The sequence below is a fragment of the Molothrus ater genome, chromosome 4 (genome assembly GCF_012460135.2).
Source record: "Molothrus ater isolate BHLD 08-10-18 breed brown headed cowbird chromosome 4, BPBGC_Mater_1.1, whole genome shotgun sequence".
NCBI lineage: Eukaryota > Metazoa > Chordata > Aves > Passeriformes > Icteridae > Molothrus > Molothrus ater.
Window position 1 is genome coordinate 49,796,160 of NC_050481.2, and position 14,905 is coordinate 49,811,064.

The window sequence follows — 14,905 nt, forward strand, 5'->3', positions numbered from 1 at the left end:
TGTCCCCTTCCAGTGTTTAGCAAGTGTGTTCAGTGAAAGAAAATAGAGAAGATTTCATTAGAAATTAATTAGAAAATTAAGCAGTCAGTGGCAGAAACACAACGTTAATTAATTCCCTGGTTTCTCTTGGACTCAACTTCCGAGTTCTCCCCAGCCTGAGTGCATGGGATCAAACACCATTAGAGGAAGCAGGCGCTTCGGCAGCCAGCAGCAGGGGACTGTCCCACGTTTATGACCAGTCTATGACCGGGACATGCCCTTCAGAGCTGCGCCGGCCCGGGCTGGCTGCCCGCCTGTTCTGGGCGCTGTGTGTGCCTCAGTGTCCTGGAGAGAGGCGGGAGCCATGGAGGCCTGGCACTGCTCTCCTGTCTGTTTTCAGCCCGCGGGCTCGCCTGCTCAGCAGGACGTGCTCGAGCGGGCGGCTCCATTTTGAGGAGCTGCCCCCGCTGCTGCAGCGCTCCGGTTCCCGCCAGGGCAGCGCCCGGGGCCGGTTAAACCCCCGCCGCACGGAGGGGCCGCTGCGGCCCGCGCACGAACGGGCACGGGGCCCAGCGGGACGGGACGGGACGGGACGGGACGGGCCGGGCCGGGCCGGGTGCGGGAGCGCGCCGGAGGCGGCCGGGCGGCCCCGGAGGCTCCGCCATGGCCCCGGCCCGAGGCCCGCCCCGCAGCCCCGCCCGTCGCGGCCGTGACGGCAGCGCCGCGCGCCGGGCGGCGGGAGTTGGCGCGAAGGCGGGAGCATGGAGCCGGGAGCGTCCCGCTAGGCACGGGGACCGTCCCGCCGGGCACGGGGACCGCACCGCCACCGCCATGGTGAGGGGCTCCCCGCCGGGCCGGGGGTGAGCGGGGCTGGGGCGGCACGCAGGGTCTCGCGGGGCCGGGGGCGGCCGTGGGGCCGTCGGGGCCCGGCGCGGGCTGAGCGAGCCCCCGGGCGGCCCCGGGCGCGCAGCCCCGCGCGGAGAGGCCGCCCCGCCGCGCTCCCGCCCCAGCGGCCGAGGCTTCCACCCGTGCCAGGAACGCGAACCCGTGCCCGGGGAAATGCCCTTGCCCGGAGGGGAATGTGGCTGAGCCTGTCCAGTTTCCCTTTCCCCGAAAGCGGGTGGGGTGCAAGGCGCGGAGCGTGCGCTCGTCCGGGGAAGGAATGCGGATGAGCAAACCTGCTGTAAAGGCCGTGTGCCGGAGTGTGACCTCTTCCTTAATTCCAGCAGGAGCACACGCGAGGCGTTGCTGATGGCGAGCTGGAGGGTGCACAGTATTTGCAGAAAAGCAATTCGATGGGGGAAAACAGAGCTTGAAACCTGGAAGTAAACAAGTGTTTATCGATAACGATGCAGCCCTCAGTAGGATGTAAAGAGATTTTAAGCATAAACATATAGCGTTCCTGTGCTTTCCAAAGTGCTGCTCACCTATGCAGTCACTGTAAGATGGTATCCCCTTTTCATTTCTGGCTCAAATAACTTTGCTTTTATTCTGATGGAGTCTCTGTGCACATCTTTTACTGGCTTAACTACAGGTGTTATTTTGCAAGTTAAGGTGCAACTCTAGTTCTGGACTCTCCAAAGAGTTTAAGTTTGTTTATAGCTTACACCTGCTGCTCTGCAATGGTGGGTGCTACAATCTGAGTCTTCTGCTGTACTGACAGAGGTCTGCCAGCACTAAGACTCCTGGCACTATTAACTGATACTTTCATGGTTTGTTTTGGGCTAGCTGATGACTTCCAATTTTTGTAAGATACCTGCCTGTCCCGTGTTACTATTAACCTTTTTAGAAAACTGATCTTCTTGAAAGGCTTGCTTCCTCCTTTCCCACCTTCCCAGGACAAAGGTATTCTCCCTCTGTGTGATCTTCTGAATGTCACACATCTCACAGTGTCTGGGCCTGTCCTAGAAGGGACAAAGACAACCATCATTTTTGGGAGTATAAAAGTTGCCTCATCCCATTCCCTTTTCAGTGCTGAAGTGGCTGCTCAGCCATCTCTGCTGCAGCTGTGGAAATGGAGGCAGGAGCACAGTGATGTTGGTAATGGTTCTGCTTGTGCAGTGACAGCATGAGAATATTGCAAGTCAATGTCACACCCTTGCACACTTTCCTGCTGTAGTGCCAGGTGTAAGTAGCCCCTGTTAGCTTGATTCTGCAGCATATTCTCAGCTGTCCTGAACTGATGTGTGCAGAGTTACACAACAAACTGGTTTGCCTTAGAAGGGATTTATTTTTTCACCCAGATTAGTGGCCATGACCCAGTTCCCAAGCAGCTGACTACAGCAGTACACCTGAGGGAATGAGTGCCCAGGAGTAGGGGTTTCTTGAGTTTCCCCTTCTGGGAGGGACACTCCTGGCTGGAGCTGCAGCATCACTTACAACAGTGATAGTGCTTGTAAAACTGCTGCTGTTACCACACTCAGTAACTGTTCATTAAGTGTAGTTACCCAAGCAGGTGTTACTGGTTTCACTGAAGTGAGAGTATAAATCTGATTTTAGTTAGTGCAGTTCTGGGAGCACCAAGTGTTAGAGCTGATATGTGAGCAAAACTTGCACTGAAATAGGCATACTGGAAAGAAATATGATTGTTTTGATAGAAGGCCCTCATTGAGACACAGAGTACCTGAAGTAAGGTGCATTATTTTTTCTGCAGTAATTGAGCTAGATTGGTGATGTTCAGTTTTCTATCTTGTATTTTGAGGTGCGGACTGGATTATATGATGTTACTTTGGAAAATATTTTGCCTTACTAAACACTAGTCTTGTAAAAACACTCTTGGAGTTGCCAGTCTTTGTCCTACCTAGGTTTCAGTTTCTGTTTGTGTTGCTCTCCCCAGTAAAAGAGACAGATACAAATCTTCCAAGAGAGAACTTGCAGCCTGGCATGATTAATGACTGTGGTGTTCTGTTACAGTGTAAGATGGAGGATTTGAAGCAGTAGGCAGAACAGGCAAGGACTGGATGGCACAGCCATACAGCTCTAAGACAGCTGAGCAGCTTTTAGGCCTTTCAGATGCCAGGCATAACTCACCCCCTAACTGAGAGTGATCAGACATTCTTAGTTACAGCTCCTACCTGGGTGGAACTGCTCAAAGCTCTTCCTTGCTGGTGCTGTGCTGAAGCAGCCCTGGGGAGCCACACCTAAATTTTAGCCTATTTTAATTTTAGCCTCTTGGGCAAGGGAACAGCCATGCTGGTATCTCCAGGATACACAGGACACATTGCTGTGGGTTTTGGGGGCATGTCCTGGGAGGAAACTTGGCAGTTGCAGCCTTTCCTTGTTGCAACAAGCATAGGTAAATATGAACATAGAGATTTTCCAGCTGGTGGCCCTATATATGTATGGATGGCATAATATACCAATAGGAAGGTCAGTCAGAGTGTGTTATATAGATGTTAGTGTGTTAAAGCCCAGGAGGGAGGAAAGTGGTCCCATCTAGGATCTAAGCTGGTATGATAGATACTTAGGTGGCTTGATTTCTGCAATTAGTTATGCAGTAAATTAATAATTAATCTGGCATGCCTTTATAAAAAGCATGAAAAATCTGTTTCATGATTCCTGGGTAAAAGCTTCACTGAAAGGTAACTTTGTTGTTACCCTGGGGCATACTTTTCTCCCAAGCAGTTCTCTGTTCACTGTGTTATGTAAGCAAGGGTACCTTTTCCTCTGAGGGGCAGGATAGCTGAAGAAGATTGGTGAATTTATAACAGAATATTGAAGAAGGCTGTGCATAGATGTCAATCTTCCTTTGTAGCTTAGGGCTGTGTATTTTAATTTTGCATTTCAAAAAACTTGTATAAATCTTAAAGAATATTATTGCCTGTTCTCAAAACACCAAAAGGTTCTGGAAAGCTTCTGCCAGAATTATCTACACTTTAAAACTGATTCCAGAACTGGAATCCAAACTCAAGATCAAGTTAGAGGAAAAACAGTGATTAATAAATTTGCTAAGAAGCCTTTGGAGAAAAGGCTTTAAAAGCTTTAGAAATAAATTAAAGCAGACATGTGGTTTTTAGCTGGGCTAGCCAATGTAATACATATTCCCTGCTATCACTTGTAAGGTGTACAAGCTTGATGACTGTAATTTTGGGATATATCCATGTTCCCTCTCATAACAATTTCCAGGTAGCACAGAGGTTGGCAGAACAAGGTATATTTGCAGAGCACTTCACTTAGTTGACAGTTTTTAGTGAAAACAGGAGAATGAATAGAACCTTGATCTAAAATTCTCAAATATTTTAAGATTTAAAGTAACAACTATTAAAAAAAGAGAACTTTAAAGTCACTTTATTTTGCAATGTTGTATGAAGCATTTAAATTATTTTACTACATAAAAGATCTAATGATACTTGTTTTTCTCTTGCCTATGTTACCTTAAGCCTAAAAGGAAGTCAGTAATAATGAGTATAATTGAGTAATTAAGTCCAACTATCTGCTTGGAGACTTTTTAAATAGATGCTTTCTTCAGACCTCTTAGCTATAGGTATTGGCTGTCAAAATTTTGGAGTTTATATAGTACTGCATTTACATTGTAGGAATATATGTAAAATAGTAGAGTGTTGAAAACCTATGCTTCAAGGCATGAATTCCATGGATAGAAAAGTGTGAAGTCACGTTAAAGAAGAATTATTTTCAATCTACCATTTGTTGAATCCATATTAATATATGCAGTTAAAACACAATGAGCCTAAATTTTTACAGAAAACAATATTTCCAGTTCTAGAAAATTGTTTTAAGTGCACTGAATGAATCTATACATGTCCCATCTTTTGTTTATGCTTTCAAATTATGTGTTCCATTGATTTTAAGCCCTAAATCCTAACTGACAGGAGTTGACTGTTAGAAGAAGCACCTCAAGGACCCCTTATTATCAATCAGACTTGATGCCAGTTTCCTGAGAATGTTCTGCTTTACTTGTGGTTGCCTGTAACGATAAGGAAGTGCCAGCTGAGCTCTGTGGTGGGGAATAGCTCCCAGCTGTGTCCAGGGGAGTCCTGAGCCCCAGCCTTTACCTGCTGGCTGGGATTTAGGCTACAGGAGGTACTGCCTTGCTCTAAAATGGCTGCTAACCCTGGCGGTGGTGATACCAACCAGGTACCTCTTTCCTCAAGTTCTTTTCATGAAACTGCATTGCCAGATTTTTAAAAGAGTAGTTAGGTGTGATTTCGTGTGTACAATATTGATTTTCTAAAATTTAGGCTCCAGCTGCTAATTTTACATGCTTAGAAAACTTGTTTTGGCTGTATTGTGGTCAGGTACTACAGTAAGGTAACAAAATAGATCTTGGTGTTATTTTTCTTTATTTAAATTTTATAAGTTTCTTGCTGGCTAGTTTTTTAGTGAGATGTAAGTTACTGTCTAAAATATTTATGAGAAGGTGTAGAATGCCAGTAGGTGCCATTACTTCACTGTTTCAAGCTCCTGGCCCTTTCTTTCCACATGGGACTCAGCTGTGTTAAAAATTTCAACTATAGAAAGAGTTTGGTTGAGGTTTGTGATAGTTAATCAGAAAAAAAAAATTAATTATACATCTGTCTTAAGTCATTGTATTTCATTGCTGCTGGAAGTTTGTCTTGCAGTGTGTATTGGTGAAGATGCCCAACTAAGGAAGAAGTAAATTTTTTTTCATGATTCAAAGACTGGAGTCAGGTGGTGTGGGTGTCTGCTTCTACTATCTGGGCTTTATTTTCTGAACTGTAAACAAAATTTCAAAATCAATAAATGTAATGGTAAAAAATTTATTGATTGCAATAAATGTAATGGCTGAGAAGGTAACTTCAGTGCATTGCTATTTTATAGTGTGAAGAGCTGTCTGTATTTAAAAGTTTATAAATCTCTTTTCCCTTTTAGGATATCCGGAAATTCTTTGGTGTTATACCTCCTGGAAAGCGACAAGAGTGTGAGACTGTGAAAAAGAATGAAAAAATTAGAAATGGTGAAGGACCCTCAAGTGGGAAGAAAAGGGAAAAGGAGACTAAGGTTAGTTTTGCTTTTCATATTTATGAAGTGCTTGGTTTCATTGATGCTGGATTATTTGTGTATCTAGCATTTTTTAAAGTCATGGTTCTTCTCATATACTAAAATAACAGACTATGTCAATTGTTTTTATAGTCATGGGAGGAAACTGCCACTTAAAATTAACTTCTAGCAGTAAAACTTTGTAGGTGGTGAAGAAAATTGCTGATTTAAAATTTTGGTTTGTAGGACAAAGGTAGGTAGAAATTGTTACAGTTAGGTGCTCACATAAGAACAGTCTGATATATTTGAAGTTATTCTGCCTATTGGCCACAGTTCTCTTAAGTAGGTTTGCTAATGTAATTTTTATTAATGAACCCAAGGTTTGTGCCCAGTAGATGTAGGCATATCATAAATGTGACATGCTTACAAATGAGGTGAAAGTCTGTTGTGTGGTGCCTGTTGTGTGACCAGTTTTTGTAACACCTGTGCAGGAAACATGAACACTGTCTTTGTTGGGATCACTTCTCTAAACCTGCTGCAAAGACCAAATTCTTTAAAATGACAGATAAAACTAGATTGGGTTCTGGTTTCAGACTACTTTACATGTTAATCTTCTGAGCTGTATAAAAAAGAGCAATGGCTATAGGTAGTTTAAAAATCACTTAAAGAGTGGGAAAATTTCCAATAGGATGGAATGTGTAATGTGAAACACAACAGTTTAGTAGTGAAATGCTACTTAAATAAGTGTTCTGAATACGTAATTTCAATGTGAACTTATTTTCTCTGTGCTGCATCTTTTCCCCTCCAAAGCAGGAGTTAGCACAAGACCGTTTGTAAATGTGATATTGGAAAACAAATAATTTCTGTTAGAATTTGTTTGAAGCTCATGGATTTGAATGTATGACTGACTAAAAGCTGAGAGGATCTGTTTAATGGTTGAACTAATGAACTGTTGCACTTAGGTGAATAGTTCATCCAGTGAAGATGATTCCAAACAGAAGCGGACAAAAAAGAAGAGAAGAATAATCTATGATTCAGGTAGTGTTCACAGTTGTTTCTGAATATTCCTTTGTATTTCTTGCATCAGCATGCAAGGTTGATTAGGTAAATTGTACATCTGAAAGTTTTTGTGGGTTGAGTTTTATAAACAGTTCCTGTTCAGCAGTGAGGAGTAGTAGGAGTACAAAATTAATATATTGCTGATACCTTTGAAGTACTGATATTGTGTGGAGATTTGACAAGTTCTAATCCTTTAGTAGTAGGACAGAAAAAGAGAAACAGTGCTCTAAGCTCTTCAAAAGGGAAAACTGTTTTTTTGTTGGCGGTTTTTGGTGGTGGTGTTGATGGTGGTTTCGTTTGTTTGTTTTGTGTAGGGTGCCAGTATACAAGTCAATTGACTATAATCACTCTGCTTTAGATATAATTACAATATATTTGTGTTTATCATGGAAAGAGAGAGACTGAAGGTTAGCCCTCTCTAACACCTGTTAGTTGTCTCTGCTTCTTCAGTTTCTCCTGTTTATTCATGTGGATGCTGGGATCCATAATCCACAGTAGTATAAATCTGTCATCTCCACAGCTTTTCGGATATGCAGAATGGTTGGTGATATGAGTGGCAATTCACCAGTATTCTCCTGAAAAATCAGAGTACCACCTCTGTAGTTTTTTGTTTTTTGCTTGTTGTTAGTTTTTGGAATAGGTTTCCATTTACTGGAGCACATCAGCATAATAGTATATTTTTTGTGGGTTTGATGTTGGGTTTTTTTAAATTTTTTTGTTTGTTTTGTTTCATTTTGGGTGGTTTTTTTTTAAGGAAATTGCTGTGGTATTTTTGAAGGTTGCATTCATTTTCAGAAAGATTGCTGTATAGATATAGCAGTTACTGAAATTAATAACAAAGCATTTATTGTTACGTAAACAAAAATCACTGTCAAGACTGAGTTCTGACCAAATTTTCATTTAGTCACTTATGTGCTAGGTGAAAAGGGAAGCTGTGCTCTGACCTTCCTACCATATGGTAGGAATATGGAGTCTTTCAGCTGAATGTATGTGAACACATGTTGACTGTTATGTGATCTATTAAACCCTGTGCGTATGTGGAGGAAGTCTACATTTATGTTGTGGTCAAAACACAGATTCAGAAGAGGAGGTGCAGTCAGTGAAAAAATCCAAGAAGTCACCTGAGAAAAAAGCAGCTGCTTCTAAACCTGGTAAAGTTCTAAAGCGGGATCCTGTTGTTTATATTTCAGAGACAGGTAATGGAAGAAATATATCATTATATGTGTAGTGGGGTGGGTTATGTTCTAGTGGGGTGGATTGTTTGATAGACTCAAATGTGACCATAAAACCTAATATTGAGGAGGACAAATTACATTCTCCTCAAACAAGCTAACCAAAAATGCTTCAGAAGTTTAGCCTCAAGTACTGTATAGAGTCAGGAGCAGGGTGAAAAGTGAGGTGATGGTGAGTAGTGGCTTAGGTTGATTAAACAGGCATATGGTTTAATGAGGTAATGCTTCCTTGCTTAAGAGAATTCAGTAGATTTAGGGGAGGAAGTTAAGGAAGTACCTACAATATAGTTTAGCTGCTCACCAGCATACTTTGAAATGACAGCTGGCTGCAGGGATTTTTGTTTTACCTGGTGTATAACCTTCCATGTCTAATCTCTGTGTGATGTGTTGGTCACTAAAAGGATCTTTTACCTCTCAACAAACATTTATTTTGTGGGTTGCTGCAGTGGTTGTCTGAAGCTGTACCTTCTGTCTTCTGCCTTCTTTATTTGTCTCTGGAGTAGAGTTCTTTACTAGCCACAGTAATTCCTGAGAACTGTGATTCAATTAACAGACTTGAATCCAAATCTGTTTTGATAAAACATGGTTTTTAAATAATACAATTTCAGTAGGGCTTCTGTAATCCCTCTTTGAGTTTTATTATACTTATTTTGGAAGAGTGGACACTGTCCTTAGGTATGGTAGTATTTTTTTTTTGTAAGTTTATTGCTGAACATAAACATTGCCTCCCTATAAAAATACCATTCATTTTTAAAACAAAAAGGGATTGTTTGCTGCAGTATTGCATTAGAAGTGTGGCTCAGCTGTTTTTTTTCTATACCTTTCTTCCTCCTTGGGGTCTTTTATGTCTCTTAAGATAGATACATTGTGCTTATTCTGCTTGTCCTTGTAGTTGACCTGGCATACTGCTGTACCACATCAGGTATTCAAATTAGCTCAATTTTCCAAAATAACGTGAATGTTTTATTTGTCTTATTTATCCTTTTACCAAAGCTTTGTTTCCTTTGACAGTTTTTCCCACCATTCTTTCCTAATTAAAAGGATTTTAAAAAGCATTTATCCCAGAGTAGGTAAATTATCAAATTCCTGGGGAATAAACAGCATATATTTAGGTTTATTATGCAATTCCAAGTGGTGTAATCAGATTTTTCTGCACAGGGATACCATGGGAACACCAGTCAAGGTTATTAGTGAAATCCCTGAAAACCATGGGCTCAAGGTTACTCTTATCAAAAGAGTCTTAAGTACACACAGGTTTGATTTAACAGTGTATTCTAAAACAATGCCTTTATAACCTTGAGACATAATGCTTGAATTTTGTTTACTTATAATTTCTATAAATTGTTTCTTCAGCTTGATGGAACTGTCAAGCTGAGTGCATTGAAGTGGTATTGATACAGCAGTTGGCTTGAGATAAGTGTGTTTTACAGGAATAGGAATATAGACATACAGATAGAAAAGGTCCTAACAAAATTTATAGATATTTGTTCTTTTTTTTACTGTTATGGAACTGAAAACTTAAAATCAAGAATATGTGCTTGGACTCACTCAAAAGTCAGAATCTCTTTCTCAAGGGCTATGTCTGTGGCAGTGTTTGAAAGAGCCTTTTGGCATCAAGAAGGCAGGAGAAGTTTGGTAGTTAATTGCTTCAACCTATTTTTCAATTTAATTTGAAACTTTCTTCCTCTTTTTGCTGGAATTTCTTTTCAGCTGATCTGTATATCTCTGTGGTATCCAGCTTTCTCCAGAAGTGTTTGGGGAAATGAACCTTTTGGCTTGTATAAAAGTAGACTGATCTGGATTATTGTGTTGCTTTTCTTATTGGTTGTGAACAAGTGAATTTTTTTAAAAGGCAAAAGAACAAAGCAAGAATAGTTGCTCTTTGTTTTTATTGATACATTTAATCTAAATAAATATTTAGTTTAATGATGGTCAAAGATAAAACTAAGTTATTCTGCACAGTAACAAGGGGGAAAAAAAGACTTTTTTATTAGTGGTACAGTCTTAGGGAATTGGGAAAAATCCAGATGTTCAATGTACTTGTTAAAATAGTACTTGGTACTTGCACTGTTTAATGAAGTATGGAACCTTGAGCTTTGTAGATGGCCTGTTAGTGTGGTTTGTTGAACCTCATCTGGTTTCATCATAGGTGGTTATTCAGCAAGAATTTTGACCTTGCTTGAAATGAATACTTACCTTTCATAGACATTGTGTAGAGGTAATCATGTATGTGTAGCAATTGCCTTGATTGCTTGAATATTTTTAAAATTAGAAAAGCCTTATAGTAGTGGCAGGCAGAATTATTTATAAAGGTAGAAAAACTGATGTGGTAGGAACTGAGGAGGTCTGCAGGTTACTGGAAAATGGTTTCTTTAGAGCTTAGAAGACAGGACAAAAAGAATAGCTTGTGAAGGTCCTTGATAATACAGACTCTTTTAATGTAGAGAATATTGGGGATAGAGAAACAAACAACAAAACAAACCCAAACAACCTCAGACAAAAAATTAAGTGGTAATACTGGTGGGCAAAAAAATAGTCCCTACATCCAAGCACAGGTTCAAATGAGCAGCAGGTTGTCAGTGAATAAGCATGTCTTTCACTGAAATATTTCATAGGGAAATAGAATGTTGTCACTGGCACTTCCTGGGCAATACTTATTTATGGAAAATGCTATACTTGAGTGAAAATGTGAGGAGGAGATAAATAGTACTCTGGGTACCAACTTTGCTCTGAAGTGTTTAATGAAAGGTCAGTCGAGAAGCTGTAGTTAAACCTTAAGGGAGTTTTGAAATGCATTTGAAGGAATGAGAGTGAGTTCTGACAGAAATCTCTGAAGAAGCAGGGATGGGTGTTGTAGAGGAGAATGCAGAAGTTACTGAGGAGTGAGCCTGTTTAAAGTTGATTTGGTCAAGTTTGAGAATACCAGCAGTACAGCATAAGGGCCATGTAATGGTAAATGTGCTCTTGTACTCCAACTCTTCAGAGTTGAGTGTTGTATGAACATAGTGTATGATAGCAGTTAACTCCCTGAATAGGAGAGTAGGTGTAAACCAGAGGTGTGCATGAAATGATATAATCTTATTCCTACAGAAGTGGTCTTTTTTTCTTTCTACAGAAACTAGGATAACAGCAATATGGAGAAATAAATGTAATTCTGACTAAAAAGAGGGATTCATTTATCAGAAGACATTAGAATTACTTGTCAGCCTGTATTTCAAACATGGCAGGACATGAAATAAAATTAATTTTAGTTTAGTCTCTGTAGCAGGTCTTTAAGCTGTAGCTGTGTTAGCTCAAGATGTTGCTGTTTTCCTCTGCCTGTTCCTGTTCTCCATGCTGGAGACCTTCTTCTCCCTTTCAGATCTCCTTATTGAACTGCCAGAGTAACTGGTCTTAACTGGTTAATCTCCTGGATTAGTTCAAAATATAAAAAGAGGATTTATGTTTGGATTTCTTTTTCTATGCTGATTGATTTTGTTTGAAAACAGAGCACAGTGTCCTGAGAGGCTCAGTAAGCTGAGCTGCAGCTGGAAAAAATGAGCACATTTATACTTGACTGGATTGTTTGAAGTTACCTTTTTTCCCATTTTGTAATTATTCACATGGTATTACTGAATATTCCTGTCACACAGGTAACTTCAGGCAATTAAGCCAGAGCAGGAAATTGCATTGCATGGTGGGATTCAGATCTGCTTCTGTGAACTACTGTTGTAGGAAAGTAAACTGCTCCAGTGAACAGGTTTCAATAATAATAATAATAATAATAATAATGAGTTAGTGGACTGATCCCTTCTAATTGCTTGCTGAGGTGATACACACAGCTCTTTCTATGCCGTGTGCAAGCATTTCATTTGGAAGGAGTTGTTGTAATTGATGGGTTTGCCTATTAAGATAATTTACTTGGGTTTAAATATATTCACCCTTCTTTTGTATTTTAGTGGTCCCAAAACTAAGCATATAGACTTGACTAACAATTTTATTTGGTATGTGTTGGACCAAGGATATCAAAGGCTGTGTAGTTTGGCACTCAAGTGTCTAACTCATGGTAGTTAACTGCATTTCAGTGTTGTATCCATAAACCTGTTTATCTCAAAATGAAAAATAAAGCAGAGGCAACTTTTTAAGGTTGCCTTTTATAACTGAAAAATCCAAAGATAAATTTGTTTCAGGGGTTTAAAGGTGAAATGATTCAGGTGAGCTTTATATTTTTATAACAGCACAGGACCTTGACATGTCAATATAGGCCAGATGCTAACAATTGTGGTTTAAAGTGCATGTTTGTAGTACGTCTAAAATCAGTTAGCTTTTTGAGAAATGGTATTAAAACTCTAACATGACTTAATGACATAATATCTAAATTTTTAAATGTAGGTTGCAACTACTAGTTTTTTTTAAGTGAGGAGAAAGAAAAAATGCACTTTGCTAATCACACATAGCATCTGTTTTTTTGAAGGAGTTGCAGGGGTGGAGTTGGAGTAGACTTGCTGGCTTTTTTGAGAAGTGGTTATCTTAAAGGTAACCTTCTTAAAGAGTTACTTTAGGCAAAAGATGAGTACAAAACTCAATCCTGCCAAGTGTTGGGAGTGTTGGCTGCTGACCCATGCATAGGTAAAGTAAATAAAGTCAATACTAGAACTGTAGACAAACCTTATTTTCTGCACCCTCCATTTAGCTTAGACAGCAATGCCTGTTGCTGGAGATGGCAGGTCCTGTAGCGCTGGAACTATTTAAGTACTTGTGCAGAAAAGGTGTCACTGAAACTGAAAAATGTCCAGAGTATTATAATTTTTACAAGTAATGTAGATTTAATGATTTTAGGATGTAGTCCTTTAGCTCTATACAGAAATCCTTATGTAGTAGTCTACAAATGCCATTCAACATACATAATAATAAGTAGAAATCAGTTATGCTCTGTACGTGCCCAGCCTATATTTAGAGTTGGTTTTATGACATCATAGTAACAGGCTGTTCCTGCCTCAAATATTTTGTATCCTAAATAGAATAGGAACCAGGGAATTACATTTTCTAGTGATGAGCAACTCAACAGTACAGAAATAATAAATTAATGAAATACATTGTTCTGAGGGCCTATCCTATGCTGCTTATTGCCATTGTCCCTGTGTGCAATAGAGTGCTCCCTTTTTAGATTGGCTGAGGTCATTCCTGTACCCAAGTCTTTTACAAGGATCTGAATTTATTTTTAAAACAGCCGAGATAATTTTTATCAGGCTCAGTTAGGGAACAACCTCAGGTGTTGTTCAGTAATCAACAGGTGAAACTCTTTTAAAAAGGGTGAGGGTAGGAAAGAGGAATAACAAGCAGTTACAAGTGACCTGCTGGCATTGGTTTATTAACATAATTGTGCTGCTGCTGGAACAGTACATGAAATGAAAGCCAGCTGTGCTTTAACGTCATGGAATAGCTCTTAAAACCCCCAGGATGGCAGTTGTTTGTTGCTAGGGAAGTTTGTCCTCCTACATTGCCTGGCATAATGGATCCCAGCTTCATGTGCAGTGTTTGTGTACAAAATAATTAAAAGCAATCTCCTGGTGGTCACTGCCTGTGTGTTCCATTGATCACATGGGTAGCTTGCCCTTTGCTGCATGTACTTGATTTCCAGAAGCCTCAACTAGAATACTTTACTTGTGTTTGTAGTTCTGAGCTGATCCGGGAAAAAACAGTGTAAGTTCAGGATATTTTTTCATTTTTATTTCATTTTTCATTCATAGCACACAACAGTGGATCAATGTAAACAGGAAATACTGTTCTTGGAATAGTTGTGTTCTGCTCTAGAAAGGTTTTACAACAGATAAGTCATCTAGTTGATGCTGAAATTGATTCTTGTTTCTCATTGAAGTCCATTCCCCCATGTAAGGCTATCTTGAGGTTTGCCCAGCAATTGCTATAAGAATGCAATTAATCTACAATTTCTGCAAGTTAAAACCCAAATTTTCGCTTGTATTTTCCACAAATTATTGTCTTGCTTCTTATAAATAAGAAGACATCTTTTTCCTTTTACAGGTCACATGTTGCATGTTGAGCACCATTGACCTGATTAGTGCAGCAGCAGTAGTATCACTGTCTTGGCACCTTCAGAGCTGTAAATCAAGTTGCCTTCATGCTTACAAGGAGACTGGAAGTGTGCAGCTGATGAACTTTGCTGTTCACTTCTGTGGCAGCAGGTGTATGGGAGCAGTTTGTTTGGAGGAAAAGTGTTAAGGTTTTCCTAAAGAAGTTGGTGTTTTTCAGTACTTGAACTAAGGGGAGTGCCTGGAGATCAGGTGAATTTGTGATGTGTTCATGGATTTCCTGAACCTGGGATGAAAATGCAGCCTGAGTGTCAGTCCCCTAAAGCCTCTTTTGAAACCCACTTTTAATAGAATCAGGCTGGTTTCGTTTCCTAATGACAACTTCCATGTTCTCATTCTCATTTTTCTTTATTTTTATTTATCAATAATGACTGTTCATAAGTGAGTCTCTTGTCTGTCTTCAGCCACTGCTTGCAGTCAATAAATGCTTCTAATCCTGTCATTTCTTGGAGCAACATAATTAAAGCCAAGTTCTAACTATTGATAATAGGTAGTACTGTCTTCCTAAATGACTTGAGTGCATAATTTTTAAATTAAAATCTAATTGTATTTACTCTACTTCTTTCTACTTAAGAGAAAGCAATATCC

General features: G+C 40.0%; 1 protein-coding gene across 3 annotated transcripts in view; it reads left to right on the plus strand.

Moving 5' to 3' along the window:
- Positions 1 to 642: 642 nt before the first annotated feature.
- RFC1 (replication factor C subunit 1) overlaps positions 643 to 14,905 on the plus strand; it is a 37,114-nt gene continuing 22,851 nt past the window's right edge. The window contains exons 1-4 of one of the 3 annotated variants that reach the window (XM_036383132.1): positions 643 to 813; positions 5,830 to 5,958; positions 6,900 to 6,975; positions 8,073 to 8,192. In XM_036383132.1, coding sequence (XP_036239025.1) covers positions 643 to 813; positions 5,830 to 5,958; positions 6,900 to 6,975; positions 8,073 to 8,192 — 496 coding nt within the window. The remainder of the gene's footprint in view (positions 814 to 5,829; positions 5,959 to 6,899; positions 6,976 to 8,072; positions 8,193 to 14,905) is intronic. The other 2 variants (XM_054514774.1, XM_036383133.2) reach the window with 2 other exon arrangements.